Source organism: Rhizomucor pusillus (genome assembly GCF_041956525.1).
Source record: "Rhizomucor pusillus strain CBS 183.67 unplaced genomic scaffold VTP01scaffold_3, whole genome shotgun sequence".
In the NCBI taxonomy this organism is placed as follows: Eukaryota; Fungi; Mucoromycota; class Mucoromycetes; order Mucorales; family Lichtheimiaceae; genus Rhizomucor; species Rhizomucor pusillus.
The window spans coordinates 1,297,182-1,317,047 of record NW_027192145.1 but is presented as its reverse complement, the minus strand read 5'-3'; the positions used below and the strand labels follow the sequence as shown (position 1 = coordinate 1,317,047).

General features: G+C 42.3%; 7 protein-coding genes and 1 non-coding gene across 8 annotated transcripts; 6 read left to right on the top strand and 2 right to left on the bottom strand.

Moving 5' to 3' along the window:
* Positions 1-313: 313 nt before the first annotated feature.
* VTP01DRAFT_6737 (uncharacterized protein) lies at positions 314-5,496 on the bottom strand (the record flags this gene model as incomplete). Its single annotated transcript, XM_069385671.1, has 31 exons — positions 314-455; positions 520-587; positions 647-811; positions 870-889; positions 947-1,112; positions 1,167-1,313; positions 1,369-1,479; positions 1,546-1,622; positions 1,688-1,777; positions 1,836-1,879; positions 2,049-2,164; positions 2,232-2,317; positions 2,376-2,536; positions 2,593-2,690; positions 2,759-2,791; positions 2,851-2,906; positions 2,965-3,155; positions 3,300-3,354; positions 3,411-3,498; positions 3,565-3,659; positions 3,714-3,735; positions 3,795-3,935; positions 3,995-4,014; positions 4,071-4,134; positions 4,194-4,286; positions 4,345-4,394; positions 4,450-4,500; positions 4,556-4,627; positions 4,688-4,771; positions 4,823-4,960; positions 5,199-5,496. The coding sequence occupies 31 exons, from the start codon at positions 5,494-5,496 to the stop codon at positions 314-316; spliced, it is 3,042 nt and encodes a 1,013-aa protein (XP_069243110.1).
* Positions 5,497-5,599: 103 nt separating this feature from the next.
* Positions 5,600-6,043, top strand: VTP01DRAFT_6736 (mitochondrial 54S ribosomal protein uL11m; the record flags this gene model as incomplete). The annotated part of the gene is made up of 1 exon (XM_069385670.1): positions 5,600-6,043. One exon carries the CDS (start codon positions 5,600-5,602, stop codon positions 6,041-6,043), a length of 444 nt encoding a protein of 147 aa, XP_069243109.1.
* A 557-nt stretch (positions 6,044-6,600) lies between these two features.
* On the top strand, positions 6,601-7,815 carry VTP01DRAFT_6735 (uncharacterized protein; the record flags this gene model as incomplete). The annotated part of the gene is made up of 1 exon (XM_069385669.1): positions 6,601-7,815. One exon carries the CDS (start codon positions 6,601-6,603, stop codon positions 7,813-7,815), a length of 1,215 nt encoding a protein of 404 aa, XP_069243108.1.
* A 707-nt stretch (positions 7,816-8,522) lies between these two features.
* VTP01DRAFT_6734 (uncharacterized protein) lies at positions 8,523-9,371 on the bottom strand (the record flags this gene model as incomplete). The annotated part of the gene is made up of 3 exons (XM_069385668.1): positions 8,523-8,957; positions 9,018-9,238; positions 9,305-9,371. 3 exons carry the CDS (start codon positions 9,369-9,371, stop codon positions 8,523-8,525), a joined length of 723 nt encoding a protein of 240 aa, XP_069243107.1.
* An 853-nt stretch (positions 9,372-10,224) lies between these two features.
* Positions 10,225-11,168, top strand: VTP01DRAFT_6733 (uncharacterized protein; the record flags this gene model as incomplete). Its single annotated transcript, XM_069385667.1, has 5 exons — positions 10,225-10,350; positions 10,394-10,458; positions 10,570-10,696; positions 10,769-10,872; positions 11,030-11,168. 5 exons carry the CDS (start codon positions 10,225-10,227, stop codon positions 11,166-11,168), a joined length of 561 nt encoding a protein of 186 aa, XP_069243106.1.
* Positions 11,169-12,117: 949 nt separating this feature from the next.
* VTP01DRAFT_6732 (uncharacterized protein) lies at positions 12,118-14,088 on the top strand (the record flags this gene model as incomplete). The annotated part of the gene is made up of 6 exons (XM_069385666.1): positions 12,118-12,275; positions 12,347-12,499; positions 12,828-13,101; positions 13,148-13,256; positions 13,316-13,484; positions 13,593-14,088. The coding sequence occupies 6 exons, from the start codon at positions 12,118-12,120 to the stop codon at positions 14,086-14,088; spliced, it is 1,359 nt and encodes a 452-aa protein (XP_069243105.1).
* Positions 14,089-15,719: 1,631 nt separating this feature from the next.
* VTP01DRAFT_t19 lies at positions 15,720-15,792 on the top strand. Its single transcript has one exon. It is a non-coding gene; the product is annotated as a tRNA-Thr (tRNA).
* Positions 15,793-18,484: 2,692 nt separating this feature from the next.
* Positions 18,485-19,679, top strand: VTP01DRAFT_6731 (uncharacterized protein; the record flags this gene model as incomplete). Its single annotated transcript, XM_069385665.1, has 5 exons — positions 18,485-18,703; positions 18,758-18,836; positions 18,898-18,986; positions 19,043-19,575; positions 19,643-19,679. The coding sequence occupies 5 exons, from the start codon at positions 18,485-18,487 to the stop codon at positions 19,677-19,679; spliced, it is 957 nt and encodes a 318-aa protein (XP_069243104.1).
* Positions 19,680-19,866: the final 187 nt, after the last annotated feature.

The window sequence follows — 19,866 nt, the reverse complement described above, 5'->3', positions numbered from 1 at the left end:
CTTTGACACTGTTACAATTTGGATCTTTGCATATAAATGGGTTTGTACTGACCTGTAACTCCAGAACCTACAATGAAAACTAATGGATAGACCTCCTTCGGCAAGGTCTTGGAATTCAAACGCAAACGGCTCATGATCATTTTGGAAAAGCTGTATTCGATATTGTGAAGAAATTACAAGGGAAAGGGGTTATTTATAATATTGTGGGATAACCCTTGCATAAAATACATGTAAGAACCCATCCAATCAACAATTTGGCTTTTCTCCTGCGAGTATAGTATATGCCTGGATCATCTTTTCGGGACCCATAGGATTAATAGAGTTTTCGATTTCGTCTGCTCAAGAGTTCTCGAACCTTTCTCTTTAGGGAGGCAATATGCCTTTGCTCTTTGAATAGAGGCAGCGCGGAAAATGCTAGCTGGCACCACAGGCATCCGGCATCTCTGTCGTTCCTGCTGCGTAAATACAAAATTTAGCATACATTCATTAGATTTTGCGGTATTACTGATCGTTGCTTACTTGAAGCATGCAATGCCCTCATTCCAAGCAACAACAGTCATGTAATACAGCTCGTTGAATGGGTAATGCTACCAGCGACCTGATGAGTTTCTACGTAAAACAGTGTAACAGAACAATCCAAACATACGCTGTTATGCGACGCAAAGCTGAAAGCTCTTTTGATGCACTCCATCGTTGTGGCCTTGTTCCAAACCATCGAAGTTGAAATGTAAAGTCTCGTCCATTGAGCATATTTTTCTGTATCTGCCTTTGACGGTTCGTTTTTCACGTCGTGGTAGCACGATATTACGACCTTTGCATTAACTGTAAGCACCATTGGGACATTTCTGCAAATTACAAAATGGAGCTACCTCAAAGACAGTAATGGCAGCTACGCAATAGTTAATGCATGGGTATTTCAATCATGCCATGACTACATATTCCTTACTTTTCAAAGTACAACGACGGTTATTTAATATTGATCCTGATGTATTGGAATGCTCAGTATCCTGAGCTTCAGTCCTTGCAAAGTACTTCTCGTCTTTACCTGCCATTCTTTCCACGATGCTCAGCGTCCGGCCACACATGTTCAGTTGATCAGATACAGAAAATTCCTGGAGGTCTTTTTGTTTTAGATGGAATTTTACAGTATACCGATGGGCACAAACCTGTAAGAACCTGGCGGCATTTTCACATTGTCCCAGCTGCACGCACGCCTCGATAATAAATATTCGCAGTAGCTCATTCAACGGTGCTTCGCGCCGCGAAAGTAATAATTTCTGTGCGGTATGAAGAGCTTCTTCATAGTCACTTTGCTATAGGAATAGAGTCAATGTGTATTACCAGGTTAAACAGTGAGATAACACGTACATTGGCCGTCCCAGAAAGGTGATTGATGACAATTTCAACAAATGAACCAAAGCTGCAACGTTCTGTCACGGTATCATCCTCTTGTTGGAAATGACTCTGCTGTTGCATAATCTACTCAGCAAAGATTGCGTACCATTAGCGCTAAAAAGTACAATATCATCTTCATCAATTAGATACCTTGCATGACAAGACCAGATATTCTCTGCTAGTCGTATATGGTCCGCTTTCACTGCATTGCAGTCCAAGATTCCATGCTAAAGTGATGAACCATTGGTTTTCAATGTGAGATTAGAAACCTTTTTTGGCAAATCCATGTTACCTGTGCTCAGAAGCCATTCTACATCATGCATGATAGCATTTTTCGAGCCATCCTCCCAATGCTTCAAAATGTCGCATATGATATTGTAAACTGTGTTGTATGCAGCATCTTATTAGCAAATCGCTTCAAAATGTAAAATACACCAGACCTTGATTCAATACCCTGCACACATCCTTGCTTATGTTATCCTCGCTGAGCGAATGTTAACAACACGAACTAACATAAGCCCATAATATCTGAAAGACGTTAGCCATACCCTTCTACTCTAATCCGAAGATAGGTTCGAACCAGTTTGCTATTTTGGAGTGACAAACGAGCATCATTGATTACGGTGAGAAGACATATTCTAAATGCGACATACCGTATGATATTCATTGTTATTGCAAACAATGTTGCCTTGTCAGCTTTTCTTTTAACTTCCTTGTAAGTCTTCAACGCAAACAATCCTATTTTGCATAGGATATTGCACTGTTCACTCTACAGCAACGAGAAATCGTTCTAGGTTAACATCACATGATTAGTCATTATAACCGTATCGTCCCACCTCGGCAGCGGCGTCAGCAACTATCATCAGCATAGTAAATGAAAAATCTGGTGCTGAAAACATACTAAATAATGTGTTCTCGAGTTCTAGAACAAAGTAAAATGTTTACATTATCGGTCAATGTTGATGCACATACGATCTTACTGTCGACAGGAGCGTTGCAATGTATACAAGCACAAAGCAAGAGTAAATAATCAGCCGCTTGGATACGGCTTGCATTATGGGCATTATCTTCCATCGACTCCTGCATGCATTCCCATGCTGACTTCCATTCTTTCGATGCAACGTAGCACCTTGTCAGTTTCCTACAGAAGCTTTAACTTTCAGATCATCACGGAAAACTTATTAAAAGATGACTTGCCTGGCAAGTATCATCTCGTTACTGCTTCCTTTGAAAATGGTCATACAGAGCGAACGAGTATGCTTGTACCAGACAGCCGCAATATCATAATTTCTGTTCTGTAGCAAATGGTAATTGTCTACCATTTTAGACAGATCATAAAGTGTGAACGGTTCTATCTTCATACTTTGAAATGTTGGTCGCCAATTTTCCACAACATCTACAAAAGAAGTCTGCATCAGTCATACCGCCATTTTGCACTCGAGTGTATGAACAAACCATCTGGCAAGCTAACAAATCGTCAGTCTGGATGCGAGACTTGTAGAGGAAAAGAGCTGAATAATGGCACATTCGTTACTAGATCAGTCACGTCTCCTTTTTGCTGTAACTAACAATCCATAGTCTTGCTCAGCTTTGCATTTAAATCAGCTAACGGAAGATCTTGGTCTGTTCCTGATGCAAGGACCTGTAGTGTGACAAGATAGAGCTGCAACGGAAAGGCGTGATTGCTGGACTCTTCACAGGGTACTGGACCTCCCAATCTTTGCATAGCCAAGTCAATTCCTCCAATAATGCTGCCGATACTGATTTATGGTTTAACTACAAGGTGTAAGATAAATTTTATGTGTGGAACTTGCCTGATCTTTCTCGTGAGCATACGACATGCTCTAACCAGACTGCGACAACATTGTTATTATGAGAACAAACGATTTGAGACTTTGCGGTACCTCGTTGTCATCGCTTGTAGATCAAGACTATGATCCTCTACTAGCTGAAAATAGACTACAAGGAGTCAGGATCAAGGATCAGGGTGTAAATTGTCCTCTACATTCAGATACCATTTTCAGCCTGCGAGCAATTAGATCTTGCCATAGACGAACCCTTGCATAATATTGAAAGCTTGAAAAGGTAATATTCGTCACCTTTCTAAACACATTTCTGAAGCTAAATACTACTCGCTTATGCTAATTTTTCACGTTAAATCCCACTTACAGTTGAGAAGCCCTCATACAGGTTCTCTATAACATGTAAAAGTCTACTCTGATTGTTTTCTGTCAAAGGCTCTGTAGACCGCTGCAACATAGTTGCTAATAGCTCTATGCGTGAGCGGTAAGTTTGCGTGGAGCAATGTTTTTACTCACAAAGGGAGGACATGAAGGCGAACTGTAGAGATAGATATCAGTTTACCAATATTAATATCTTTGCAATACGTTAACGCCTACCTTGTGCTGGACGGATACAGTCGCAAGGTCCAAATTAGGAATGGTCTCAGCAAGACAGCAAAGAGAAGCATCGGCGTTTTTCGTTTGCATTATTCCCTGTGCTATACAGGTATACAGCAATACCAAATGATTATTGATCTCCTACGTAAGTATCAATAAAAGCTTAGTGAAGACTTGTCAAGCCACTTAGTGGATGATACCTGCGATCGAATAATTTGATCTGAAAGGCGTGAGTGTTAATTATGTGTCGACAGATTTATGCTTGTTCATTGTTACCATTAATTTCCATAAAGTTATCAAGGAAGCTTCTGGCCAAATCCCATTTGGACTGGTGTGCAGCCTTTTGATCACAATGAATATTTTTTTGCTTTCAGGTGGATGCTATTTATTTACACTTACCAGTTCAGCACGGGTTAGATGCAGTCTGTTTTTGAGGATAATCATCTCATCGAGAGCATTCTGAGGCAATGAATCAGATATTATAGCAAATCTCTAAATGTATTGGTCATGGTTAACGATGGCGGGCAGAGTAGAGCATATGGCTGCTTACAGTCTCGGCTTCTTGTAACATAGCTTCTGCGAGTCCATAGTTCTTGCAGGCTTCATACGAGTTATTCCTGCAATCAATCAGATGATTGTACATTCTTGTGCTTACCTATCCAAGCTTTTCCAAGTACTAATGACATTTCAGTAATTTGTCTTTGAGCTATTCAAGATATCAGTCTAGCATGGATGCTTCACCAGTATAAAATTCATGCTACCTTGAGCGGAGCAAATACCGAGGCTCTCGCCATGAATTGAGGCACTTGTCAATTTGAAAGATATTTGCTTTACTAATATAGCGTCAGAAATATGCAAGCCTCCTATCGCGCTGCAAGCCAGGCTCAATTTACCAGTCGCAATAGTTTCCTGCCACGTAAGATTCATATCTGCTTCAAAGCTACCAAGCTCTACACTTTTGTTCCAGAGATTTATGCCTAAAAAGAGTCAGCTGTCGCTTTCTACGTTGAATTCGTAAGCACAATTACCGATATTATACAATGCGTCTGCATCAAGCAAAAAGACTTGTGTATCTGGATTTAGGCTGTCCGTCTTGGATAGTAGTCTTTGAAGAAAGGACAATATCTCTGTGGGACGCTCACAAAGCTCCAGTAATGCTTCAGCTTCTTTGGCAAGGGCTGATTTCGATACGTCAATCACATATACATGCAGATATCTCCATTGTTTATGAAAATGGTACTTGCTTATAATTTCAGATACATTGCATAAAACCATGACGTGGAAAGAGATGCGAAAGGCGACTGATTGGCGCTTTTTTCTTTAAGAAGAGCAAAGTCTTCATTTGATTTCCGCGTATCGCATTGAGAAACATGCATATGCGGCAATAGAAAATATCCACTTTACTAAGAACTTGTAAGTTCTGGCCGGGAACAACTTTGGGCCCTAGTAAGACAGAGATCATGCCACAGACGGGATAAGACCAGTGTATTGACAACAGTTGCACGACGTTGGACAGACAAAAGCTAGCTACTCTGAATGACACAAGCTCAATTGATTGAGCTTTAGGAGGTCCCAGGAAATACGGCGGCTGATGAGTCGATAAGATATTGGGATTGGCAAGGTAAACCGGATTCGTATCCTTAGTGCGGGTCGATCCCAGGATGGCATTCCAAAAGAAGCCAGATGAGCAACCCTGTTTCATTGGTTGCTGTAATCGAAAGAGGCTGACAGCAACCACGATTGCTCGTCGTTCACAACAAGCCACTATAGAGACCAGGAGCAGTTTCCACCGTTGAACTTTACAAATGTCAAAGAAGCCTCAAGCGGCAGAAGTACTTGTCCGCATTCTAGTAGCGGCTGGAAAGGCATCACCGTCACCACCGGTCGGTCCTGCACTTGGTGCGCGTGGTGTAAAATCTATGGATTTTTGCAAGCAGTTCAACGACAAAACCAAGCACATTGTACCCGAAACACCCATTCCTACCGTCATTACCATTAAACCCGATCGCACCTTTACGTTTATCACAAAATCACCGCCAACCACTTTTCTGTTGAAACGAGCAGCCGGTATCGAGAAGGGCGCTAGCAAGCCAGGGTCCGAGATAGTTGGCAAAGTTAGCCTTAAACATGTATACGAAATCGCGAAGTTGAAGCAAAAGGATACGAATTTGCAGCATCTCTCTCTGGAAAGCATCTGTGGTAGCATCATTGGCGTAGCAAAGAGCGTTGGTATCCAGGTCGTACATTAATAGACACTTTTCATCTTGTAAATTACACCTTACCTTTCTCGACATTCACTTCCGGCTTGTTTTGTCAATAAACAAGTTGAACCAACAAACGTAGCAAAGCACAATTCAGCAGCGAAGCTTGAGATTGCATGATTGTGAGCTCGTGCGACTTGCATAAAACAAGTGCAATATGGAATGCTCAGCAATATCTATCCTAGGCTATTTCCATGTAAAATCTACTTCAGAACCTCTGGGCACGCAATTTTTATAAGAGCCTATTTAATATACACCCTTAATGGCAGTTGTTTTGAAGTGTTTTAGAGAGTAGCCCAAGTTATGACCACGTGCGACTACCATTGCAGCGGGAACGAGGAGGTCTTCAGAAAGAGGCAATGCGCTTCGATTCTCGCCCCGCAAAGTAGAATTGCAAAGAGAAGCCCGCAACTCTCACTCTTCTCTCTCCTGAACAGACACTTTACAGTTCAGCTCTTTAGGGCTTTTCCGCCAGTAGTTTGTTTTCGTCTCTTCCCTACCAAATCCCCCACCTTTCCGCACGCATCAGTCTTTGTTGCAATAGAATGGCTTCTGAAACGCATTTGTCGGAGACCTTGTTTGAGGACGATGCCTTTGCCGTCAGCCAATCCTTAGAAGAAGAACTCCTGGGAAAGGGCTACTTTATGGAGACACCAATAGGCTCATCGCTGGCTGCAGAGCTTCATTCAGCCACAAGTGGACCTCCATTGTCGCCACCAGCTAGGTCAATGGGCAACAGCAAACTCGCTTCTATGGCAATGAACCGGAGTCTATCAAGTTCACTGTGCGAGGGACCATATGGTCGACAAGCTCCACATACACCAGTCGAGTTGCAAAGACTTGTGAACGATGCTAGCAAGATGGAGTTGGATGACACAAGCAGGTTGCCTAGAGGAGCGGATCCCTTTTCAAGCCAGACGAGCCCTATTTTGTCGCCTATCCAACAGTGGTCCACAGCCATGAGTACGTCCACAAGCGCATACGGACGCAGCCGCCGAAGCTCTTTCTCCTCGACGTGGTCATCCTTAGATACGGAAGACGACGACCCTTTTGAAATGCTGAAAAGACAGCTGGAGGAATTGAATTCGGCAGTTTGGGAGACCAAGACATTGCACAAGCGGTTGTTCAACACCCTACTTGCAGATGAGACTTTACGGGTCGGAGGCAGCGGCGGTACCAAGTATGCACCTCCATTGGAACTGGTCATTACCTCTGTAGCCAGCCTTGTTGAAACAAAGTCGCGTGATCGGGAGCGACAAACGACATATCTCCGCAACGTCGATAGTTCTATTAGAAAAGATGTCATCTGGATGTCCAATGAAGCGATAAAGGAGCTGGAAGGTCTATTCGCATCGATAAAGGCAACGTTAAATGATCAAGCTTACGCTTATGAGAACCCCCTACCAGCTCTGCGCAAACTGAACATGGAAACTTCTGCAATGACGGAATCGCTCGAGGAGCTCAAAGAAATCATGTATGTTAATAAGCGCCAAGTGCAGGAGCTGAATTCTCGACTACGATCCATCGCCAAAACCGTACATGAAGTGCGAAAAGATATTCGGCGGATAAACAAGTTCCTGGAAGAAAAAGATGACGACGATGCTGTTGTTTTGGAAAAAGGCGAAGTACAAGAACGTGTCAAGGATATTTTATGGGGCCTTGATGACTTGGATGCCTCCAGCTCGAGACAGATCCGGGAAATGCAACTGTACTGGGAAGGAAGTCCTGATATAGCGACAGTTACTGAAAAATCCTCCTAGAATGGTCCTCTACAACCTCCCTGTCTCTTTTTTCTCTCTGGATTGTATCATGTATCAATCTTTTTCTCATATATCTCCTTTCAACATTATGTATTTTTTACTCCATCTTTCTTTCCCAGATACCTCTCGATGTTTACATACCTTGAAATGCATCGCCGTTTTTGCTGGTCTTTTTTCGATTTGAAAATGCAGTTGCTGATATGATAAACTACAGACTTCTTGCCAGGTTATACAATCGTATTGAAACCGATATCATAAGGCTTCGAGAAATTGATTAATGACTATCAGAGTAGAATGTATTACGCACAAGCTGTTAAGTATTTCAAGTATCCTAATATCTAGGATATTATGGGCAAGGATGAAATACTATACACAGCTTGCATCCGGCTATATGCCACAATAAAAGTAATGTTGTTATAAATTATAAATATAAAGTAGATCCATGCTAAAATATACGTTTCTTTTATGGTTTGGACTTGAAATCAGAGTATGGAAGAAGACGTCTGGCAATGTATCCCCTGTTTGCCATTGTCGGCAGACCTTGGGGAGCTCACTATGTAAACATAGGCAGAGTTATCAATTATTTACACCAGCTATTTCTTCCTCATAACATGCAGAATAATGGCAGACGACAATATCTCGTTCAGAACGTCCAAAGGAACTCAATAATAAATATGTATTTATAAACTTAGGAAATAATATATGTATTACGCTGCTTCTTCACCGCTGACTTGACGCGCATGCTTTTTGAGTAATTTGAAAGAAAACACGCCAAATACCGTAGTACTTGCTGTCCACTTTAGGACATTCAAAGGACTATACCAACGACGTCGCAAGCATGTTGCCAGCGCCAGGAAACCTTCCAAAACATGGATAGCAACTAAGGCCCTGAAAACGGTGCGTGCAGCAGACTGCAGACCTGCCTTGTCCCTGAGAATAGATGGAAGTGAGGAACGGGAACCGTACCCAATGACGGCAACAGTCCCAAACAATAGTCCAACGCGTAGTTGCTCTGAGATCGGCACAGCGTAAAAGACATCGAGAGCTACAGGAGACTCAGGCGGAGTGTAGACGCTTGTAGCGCTCGCATAGGCAGCTCTTGCGATAGCCGCCAAGGGCGGCGGACCAGCGAGAGAACTTGGCTAGAGGAACCCCCATTAAGCATTCTCATATGACATATCAGCAGCATAGTTGGCTCATACCAATCCCAATGCATCTTCAGCTTCTTTTGCCATTGCCTCAAGCACAGGCCGAATTTCCTCGCGTCTCGTTAACGGCGTGGCGAAGTCGATAAAAGCCTCCCCTTCTGTGCCGTCGGACAGGGTGTACTTCACTGTAAAGCCGCGTGAATTGATGCTCTGGAAAGTCGCTGACCGAGCAGAGTCTTGTCCAGCAAAGTATCGTACATATGCCAAGTTAGTAGCTGAACGTGAAAGAACAGTTTAGTCGTTCAAGTTCGCTGGTATAAATTACGTCTTATGTTATGTACCTGAATGAGCGCTCATGTACGCTGCGATTGGCGCACTGTGTGGTGCGATGGGGTCTGGAGGAGCCATTGTTTGTTAAGTGAAAGCAGAGCAAAAGAACCTGAAAGGGGAGAACGGCATATGAATTCGGGAAACAATGTGCAGGCCATGATGATCCTCCTCTGGCATAAACCATTTAACCGAATAGTTTGAATTTTGCCGTTCAATATATCGCCTCCTGGAACTGCCATTTTCCTGACGCGCTTGAGCAAGCAGCGTACAAAGGCTGCTTTAGAATAGATAATAAGACAAAACTTGTGGACAAAGTCTCACTCTTGCTTTCGCAACATACTCGAAATAATGAATATGCATATGCATTCTGTCATTTTGACGCTGCCAACAGATATCATCTTCATTCTGACAATCGTTTCATGCTTGCCGCAGTTTCAAGAGCAGTCTCTGTATATCGAGCAAATTTAAGTTGTTGTGGCGGATTTAATCAAATGTCTCCATTGAGGTATCATGGTTGAAATAAGCCAAAGCTGAGGAGAAGGTTGGATATCGAATAAAGAACAACCAGATTCATAATCAGAGTTCATATTTGATTTCTCTCTTCTATTTCCATTAGTAACTATATCGCTAGTTGATCTTGCTAGCTGGAAATGTCCACACCCATAATAATACATCTATGGTCCGGTCTTAAGATCCGCCTACGTTAAAAGACGTGGTCGCACCCGAAAGAAGTCGTCAGCGATTTTATTCAAAAATTCTCTTCGATTAATCTCTTGGGCCAAGTGTTCCTATCAAGAATGACTCACCATACTGTATTCAGTAAGTACGCTCAAGTTCGGATATATTCAGGCCAGATCAAATTTGAGACTCACACCTGCCAATTTCTTTTTCTAGCATATGTGTGCCTTTGTTGTGCAGTGGTTCGAGCCATATGATCAAGACTGACCCTCATTTGCCGATTTGCACTCAAACCTCAAAGTTTACAAGTAGTTCTCTCCGCAAACGTGGCAAGGAATGCATCTTGCTCGTGCATGGTCTATACGCCGGTGCAGGAATAGTACAGGATAGGATGCGCCTCCTGAGATCAAGACTATTACAAGTTCCATCACGGATGCCACCTACACCGCTTCATCCAACATGTTGATTGCTTTAGCCATATCTCAAGGTGTGTTCGTGGAAAACTTTGAACAATGGTTCCGATCGGATTCCAATATACTGCTTGTACAAAAAAAAAAAAAAAGGCCAAAAATAATCCGGTATTCGCATCACAAGATAGGCAAGTATCACAGCCAATGTTAGACTACATCGACACTATCACAGTTCTAACTGCTAATTCTATTTACGCAGCACTGACCGTGAAATTAATGTTTATAAAAGCAAGGTTGACCAGTAAGCACGTATTTGTGGAAGGTGCACAGAAATGTCATCAGAATTTTGATTGTGTGGAGTTTATTGTAGCTCACGGCACTCTATAGGCACTGCGGCGCGCATTTGCAAGCAAAGCCATGAAGAAATTGTCAAGAGAAGAAGCCACCCGTCAACTGAGTCACCAAGTGGACACGCGAACCATTTACGTGAAGTACGTCGGTTCTGGGAAAGACTAGACTTGAAAGAACTTAATCAAGAACAATAGCGTCTGGCAAGCCGGTACAAATCTGTCTGCTATGTTGTCACCATTCGTGTTCCGCACCAGGGACCCAGAATGTTACAAACTGACAGATCAAGAACGAAAAAAGAGGCTTTAATCAAGAACCTGCAATTGCAAAATACAAAGAACTTCAAAGACTTATACAGCAGCTTGAAGCCAACTTCGATGAGACTTTGGCCGAAAAATATGAAGATGTCTCCAGAGAATACCATGTACTAAGCGCATAAATATTTAATATATCGTACCATTTTCGGATTGCTCTCCTTGTAGCTCTTCTGGCTGCTTTTCAGGTAAGCTTGCTGTAAGCAACTGCTTGTTACAGCAGTCAGCATCAGATTCATCATGTAGCCGGCATAAACACGGTATCTGCAGTTAGCATGAAGAGATATAGTTGGCATTAACAGCAAGCTTCCATCGAAGCATCGACACTTAAGACATATCTATGATATTACGTACATCTGCAGTAGCTAAAAAATATATATACGTACCCTCCACATCTTAACTAATAAAGGATTGAACCAATTTAACGCCATTCTACGTTATGCCAACCTTTATTCATTTTTCTTCCTCTCTAATTAGCAACTGAATCACTAGATGACCTTACTAAATCTAGGGAAAGTCCCACGACCGCAACACTGCCGCTCGGCATCTTGCTGCCTATCTTAAATTTTCTCCTTATTGCATGCCTAGTTATCAAGGCATTTCTTTGCATAGTACTAACTCCATTATGAACTAGGCTATCTCCTAGAGTCATTTCTAGAGATGCTGGCGGAATGTAAAGACAGCGACGATGATGTTATGACCGGGAACAGAAGGGTCAATACGACAGCGATGAAGACAATTCAGATATGCAGCTGCACCAAGTCATGCTGCTTATATCAAATATGCACAAACTCCAGCGTGGTTGATATGTAAATGGTGCGAAGGGGACCCAACTCTTCCGTTATCCATGCAATCCAAGCCATGGAAAGCCTGCGTATGCTCATCGAACATCTAGTGGGAAGCCGGTTCTCGCACTCGTCACTAGACAGAGCAACGACCGGGGAAGTAAGCATACACATTGCCTTCGCAAAGTTCCTGCGTTCCAAACATGAACTCCATACACATAAATGCAAAGTCTGTGGCGCAACCGACAGGAGCATATAACAAATCGAAAAACATACAAAGAAGAAGCATATGGATAGATGTTCACACGAGAATAACATTGCAGAAATCATGGAATCAATTCGAGAATATTTCTGGACATATCACAAGCATACAATTCCTGTGGACCGTATAGTGTCGTATCTGTCAGTGGATCACCACCACGCCGATAATCTGTCGTTCAAGAACCAGTTTTCTCTTCTTCTTTTACTTCCCCTTAGCAATTGTTGTATCACTACTTGACCTTACTGAACTAGAAAAGTGGCCACGGCTGCAACAAGTTCCTTGTTCAATTATCTAACGCAATAAACAGAGGTCTCACAGACCTATCTGCCCCTCCCTACTACCACTGCAACACAACCACGCTGTCGCGTGCTCCAGGTCTAGCAACCAATGTGGAAGAAGTAGAATCCGAGTATGAATTTGTTATTTCCGCTAAATGTCAATGAGAGATATTTTGACAAGACGTGAAACTTTGGGTAGGAGCTTTTAGTGGAATAAGAAGCAAAGATTTAAGTCTTCTACCAGTGGATCGTTGTACCACCTCCACCATTGAACACGATTTCCATAAATTAAATTCGTCATCCAATGGAAACCGATTTCGCATTCTCCCAAGTGTGGATGTCGCGTCTTCCGGAGATATTGTCGTACAAAGCTTAGCACCTCCAAGAGTATATAAAGCATGTAAACATTTTTAGCCCAACTTTCCTCCTTCCTGCCACATCGTACGATTGAAATTTCAGATTACGAGATTGGCATCCAGTTTTTAATGAAGATGGGCAAGGCAATGCTGTCGACGAATACGGCAGACCTGAGCCCATGGACTATGTCGTCGACGAAGAGCAGTATGCGTTTGAAACGCGAAGTTCATACACGCAGTATTTGCGCAATCTTCCTTGCGAGAGCATTCATGGATCAGATACCATGCAGACCGGAGTTGCAAAGAAGGATGTGGACATTCTCATGAGAGAAGCATCCGTCAAGCGAGCGTACACGCTCTATACGGACCAGGATAAGGTCAGGTTCTTCAAACTGTTGTTTGGGAAATGTCTGAGTACATCAGCTGCCGCAAAACAGTTGTATATCCACGTTCACACGGCTCAAAGATGAGCCAAGCAGTATGAGGATCCTGATAGCATCTTCGAGAAGCGTTAAGAAGAATGGCCGCCCGCGTATCCTCGGTGAAGAATAAAGAGGGTCATTCTGGAGTATGTTGACGAGAATCCTTCAGCGGTCTTGGAACAGTTGATGGAACGATTGCTTCAGAGGTTCGAAGGGCTCAAAGTCTCTAAGAGTACCGTTTATGACTTCGTGAGGACGCAGTGCAACCTGTCGCTTAACCCGGTTTCAGCCTGTAGACAGGAACAGCGGGGGCCAAGATTCAGGAGCGTCTTGACTGAGTCGCAAATGGGAGGAAACCGATTTGGACTTTAGGATTAATTGTGTCTTTCTAGATGAGTCTGCCTTCCGTGTCAACGTGAAGCGCAGTATGGCCTGATCAAAGAAAGGTTCGCCTGCAATAGTCACGGTGCCCAAAACACGAGCGCAGACAACCACCATTTTGGCACGATCTCTGCCTCAGGTCTAATTAACTGCAGCCTGAGACTGCTTCGGCCGCCAGCCAAGAAGAGAAAGCGAGGAGGCTGTGGTGGGCTTATAAGCACAGGGACAGTAACAGGTCATTACCTAAGCTTCTTGAAGGCCACAGTGGATGAGATGGACCGGTATCCGCACATGAAGGGCCATTACCTCGTAATGGATAATGCTCCCATCCATACGTCTAACGACATAGCTAAGTACATCACGTCCCGTGGTTACCGGCATCCCTATCTCCCATCTTATTCTCCTGAGCTCAACCCTATTGAGCAGTTCTGGTCGGTAGTCAAGAGCAATGTCAAGCGCAGTTGGTTCTTGGAGAAGGAGGCACTGACGACCAGAACCACTAGAGCTGCTGACAGTTTAAAGCCAAGTGACTACAACGATTTCGTTCTCGCATTCGCATAGATGTATAGATAAGTGTCGCAATAGGGAGCTGCTATATCTGCTCCCAGAATCTGACGTCTGCACCTCGCATAAAGGAAGTGATGAGATACGACATGAATGCCCAAATATCGCCAGTATGTTCCATGCACGCGTGATACACCTATTTAGAAAGTAGTGCAAGGCTAGTTGACCATAAAGCATGACTGAAAGGAGGGAAAGCAGCTAAGGAAATAAGCACCCTATGGTGAATATTAAACATTCCGTTGCTCTAATATGAACTGTCCTCCATGTTTCATTGCTGCTCTCAATTCTATTGAATGTGGCTTCCGCTTCATCATCGATATACAATAGTTTCTTGCACTCCAGTAGACCAGCTCACATTTGGAACAATAAATAATATATCGCATCTCCCAGACGATCTTGATAACCTTTAGGAAATCTCGAACAGGCCATCTGCAGGATTTTATGACTGCATAAAGACGATAAACGGGTATGATACTGGCATCCCACTCCTGCCGGTCATTGCCTTAGACATTGCTAATATAGATAGTCTAGAAGATGAAACTTAGACTTCCGGAAGTAAATCTTTGTATACAGGACCTGGTAAACTTTGCTGCTTCAGCGTAATACCACATGTAAAAAGAAGCTCCTCCGTCTAACAACGAAAACTGGGATTTTTCGATGAATCAACTGATTGACAACGTTGATGAAATGATATGGATATGATTGCAAATATTGGTTGATCACAAAGAAAAATTGACAAAAAGAAGATCTAAATATCCTCCCCATGAGCCGGAGGAACTCGAGTTTTTCTTCGGAAATACAGTAGACACAGTGCTACCTTTTTTCAAACTACATCCCAAAAACATGTAGACTAAGAGGGTCGCGTAGATCTTTATTTTCTTCGTCTTTATTTCCAGTAAAGATCCTTCTCATGGACGTTCAGTCTCAACGTACTTACTTTTGTCTCCTTTGTTATCTCTACGCTACCCTACAACAACTGCACACACGCAAACACTTCAAGGACGACGATTTCTGTTGATCGTACGGTGAGCATTTAGATCAAGAGGAATAGACGATGCGCAAAGATACTGGACATTTTACTGCATTTTGACTGATACTGCAGGAAAGCTGGCTTAGGCAAATCTCAGAATGAGAGTAGTCCCTCGAATATAGTTTATAGTCCTTCTTGCGAGTGCTTTGGTGCTCACCACGGCACTTTCTTCACTCCATTTTCCAGTCTGCAAATGTCGAATGAACTATTCCATGTCTTTTTCCGCGATACACACAATTCTTAAATGCCATCTCAACTTGGAAAATTCATGCGTTTGCAAGCATCAGTAAGTTTCACTATAACCATTTTCCTTCAATTAAATTAATAACTTTCAACGGCGGTATTACTTTGGCGCAATCTCAATCTCAAACTTGAATTGCACTTGACAAACGTTGAATGGTCCTTAAACAGCCACAGTATATACAATAAATAGGTTGAGCTCTATTTAAAAACCAGGAGAGCCAGTTTTTTGCTAGAATAATAGATCACTGCTCTTCCGAATTGTCTTATCTTATACTACACCTTCAGGTCACGTGATTTCCATAATTTTTTGCCAATAGTTTAAATTATATTTTCAATTTTCCCCTCCGGAAGCGAGGCCTTCTTGGCTCAGTTGGCAGAGCGTCCGCCTAGTAAGCGGAAGGTCAGCGGTTCGATTCCGCTAGAAGGCATGATCTCCTTCAATCCTTGGTTGATGTGAAGGACGATTACTTTTTTGGTGTTTGATTTTGTGCAACGTTATTTTTGTCGCCGCTGTGACCTCCACAGTAAAGTTGAAAACCCATGAAGATAGGAGGCACTTAAGTGTCGATGATTGCATTTATCTTGTTTGTCAGTTTCTATGGATATACAATAACAAAGGAAAGTCTATAATTCATTCTATAATGTATGGGTGCTGTATTTCAGCTTTTTGGACTGGAACCATCAAAAAGCTTATAAAATTCATGTCAGCCCTCTTCATATTATATGACAAAAAGTTTGGGGTCGCTAGGTTAAAAACCCTTATCTGGACTGCGTTGTTTGCTTTGAGACTGAATTGTCGAGGTTGTCCGAAGCTTCTCAATGACCTCAATAAATTCTTGTAACCATCCAAGCTTTCACTTTCGATACAATTAATTACGGAAAAAGCGCGTCGAATCTTCTCTCTGAGTGAGAATGATGTTCTTTGCTCCGTTTGTGGATGCTCATTGTCATCTACTGCGTTCTCAGAGCGAATAGCGCTGCTACTTTGTTCTATTGTCCAATTGGCATGGGTGAAGTATTTGGCAAGAAACGGGAACAGTAAGATACTGTGAGACTTTTCGTAGGTGCTTCTAATGGAATAAGAAGCAAAGAATTAAGTCTACCAGTAGATGATTGTAATAAGAGGGAGTTCTAATTGTTGTACCACCTCCATCATTATTGAACACTGATCAATCCATAAATACAATGGGAAATGCTTCTCGAAACCAAATATGATAACCGTTGTAATTGTTATTGTGAGAATGCAAGAAACCCGAATTTGAATAAGCTTCTTGACAGTTTCTTTAACTTCTACCCTCATTAATTTCAACATTTATGATGGGAACCATGGCGTTGAAATTATAGAGGGCTCACTGTAGTCAGAGAAGACCGATTGCACCACAAAAGGATCAAATGGATTAAAAGGTCCAAGTGCACTACAGAAGACCTATCCCATTACAAATACATTAATATCAAAAAGAGCTGAAAAGGATAAAAATATCTAGATGGTTTGGGACACCCGTGGCAGCAACAGAACGTGCTGTATTTCTTCTTGGATACGACCTAATGCAACCTCTGGAACTCTTATAGTGCGATTTGGTTTTGCACTGCTGAAATTCGTCTTTTGTACTGCAAATGATCGAGAAATGTAGTACATGCAGTGACAATGCTTTTCCTAGCTAAAATATGCAGTTTTGATTTGGCGAATTTGCGGAACGAGCGAGTTGTATCCCGTTCATTATTATCCTCGACCAACGCAAGTGGGAGACACGCTTATTCGGCAGTACACAGCCAATGACATGCATGCCAAGCAATGCCAAAAACGTACATTACAGCATCTTGTGGTATATATATATATATAATATTTCTTTCTTCTTTGGCTTTTGAGTGCTCGCAAAGAAATGCCAAAACGAAATGTCAAAATCAAGCGAACACGAGTGTAGTTCAGTGGTAACTGGTCGTGAATATTGATATCTTTTCAAGGATTAATAGTAACAACAAAAGATTCACAAGAATAAAAAGCTGATTAGGTATGTCGCTGTGTGACAACGGAGGAGGATAGGTCTGAAAGATGTTTGAAAATGGAGAACAAAACCGTATAGCCTCAAGTCCAGTTTACAGCAGACATCTTCAATAATCGCATGTAAATCAGCGTGGACGTCGAACGGCGCGTTTATGCATCAACTAGGTTGTCTTTTTTACCCTATCGCCTTGTGTTTTTAGCATCCTCTTCAACTCATGAGGATTCGCTAAATCCTGTCATCATTTACTTGAAGACATTGTGCATTTATATCATTTCTGTTATCATAATATTTTTCTAGCCTCCACGATCAAATCCAAATATGAATGTTCCAAAACACAGAGTTCTTTACTTCTTCGGTAAGCCGTTGTGCACTTGATGATGAATCCTTACAAAGCAAGTATGGAAACAGCGATATAAGGAAGTATAACTGCAGATCATCTTTTCCTTTAAGAGTTGGTCAAAGGAATTGTCTCATTTCAGTGTCATTGTCACCGCGATTCTGACTCCATTTTTCCATATATCATCAGCAATTTTTTTTTTTTTTTGCAGTGATCACTGATATCGACAGAAGTAGAAAAGCTCTCTTTGCAACAAAGACTCAAGTTTGTATGCATAAAAAGACTACAGTCCTGAGATCATTTTGTATACATAGTTATATAAGCGCTTGAGGCTTATTTGGTTCCTCGCTGCTCGTGTCCATCATAAAACGATTTCAAATCTAGAATACTTCGTCACTATGTATCGCTCGGAAATAATGTATTGGAACCCATTCTTTGGTCTTCTCTGCGTATAGATAGCAGTCTCATGACTGACTTATTTGTGAATAATGACATAACGAAGCCAAGGATGCTGGTTTTCTGAGCAATCGTGTAACGGATAGAAGTACTTGTACTCGTAGTATAATAGTCCTTATTCAGGTGTCCGTCAATCAAAAGCAGGCTAGAATATTGCTTACTGCATCGTATTTATAAAGCAATATTGCTTCGCAACCCTTCTATTAGAATGCGCCAAGTATTTTCTTACTTTTGAATAGACTGTAAATCATATCCTTGATGCCACTGAAGACCTCCGTCTGATGGTACTTCCACCTTTCGGGGTTTCTATCCTCAACACGTCGAATGGCAAAGCTCGCAATCGAGCACCATTTTCTGTTCTCCAAACGACACTCGATGGATGTATCCAACTTGAGTCTCTCCACCAGCCAATCCCTGCAGCCATTTCTTTTGCTATCGAAATCCGTGAAAGGAGCGGCCAACACCAAGCTAATCCTAGATGCCCTTTCTGCACCTGGTGTCTATGTCTTCTCCGAATTATACCAAGCACCAAATGTCGTGGAGGTGGGCTCGGCATAAAAACTTTTTTGGTGTCAGTCTTCTTAACATTTGTGCTAGGCATCTAGTTTACCCGAAGTTGCACCTTACTATGCACTGTTACGAATCTTTTTATATGGTACCTATAGAGATTATGCAGGTAAAGCAAGCGGGAGGATGTAATATCTATTCTTACAACAAACTAAGCACGCGCTGCAAAGAGCAATCGACCAGTCTTCCTGCACTCAACGATGCACAGTTGAAGAAGCTGAAGCATCTCTCTATAGTTACGATGTCTGAAAATAGCCGTGTTCGTACTTGCAGTCCAATGCGGGTTGAGATTAGAGAAACTGACGCGTTATACAGACCTTACCATACAGCGTTTTACAAGAATATCTTGATATACCAAATGTTCGCGAGTTAGAGGACTTGATTATTGATGCATTCTATCAGGGATTATTAAGAGGAAAACTGGACCAGCGAGAGCAGCAATTACAAGTCGAGTACGCAATGGGACGAGACTTACCACCGGAAAGATTAGACGAAACGATCAATGCACTTAAAATCTGGTCAGACAGAACGTGCTCCATTCTGAGCGCCATCGATGCTCGGATTCAAGAAATCAATAACACGATGACTGCCAACCAACAAGAACGCGAAAACTATGAAAATCAGCTAGATCAAGTACGGCAGCAGATCCGCACAAAAAGCACAAAAGGGAAAGGAAGCGGGGGAGAAAACGGAGCTGGAGCCATGGATATGGATGACGATGTTGGATCAAATGTAAGAGCAGGAGTCAGAAGCTCCAGTAGTCGACGTGCAGAATCGGCAGAATTTGCTGACGATGCGGGCGAATCTGCAGAATATGCTGCTGAACGTGCAGGGAGAGCAAAGAAAAGGTAAAATGGCATGTCCAATCCTGGTAGCTTTCCATATTTTGCTTATATTATTCATTTGAATACTCAGTCGAGGAACCAAGAGGTTTATGGTAGGGCGACCATAGACGCCAACGATACATCTTTCTTTCATCTTGCACATAAAGAACGAACAACTCGACGTCACAAATTACAGACCTAGCTAATATGGACACAATCTATTTGATGGCATTGGCTGGGAGCTAGTGTAATCACGAATGAACGCACATACTTTTCTAAAATGAGCTTTGCTTAGTATTGCTTGACTCGATCTAG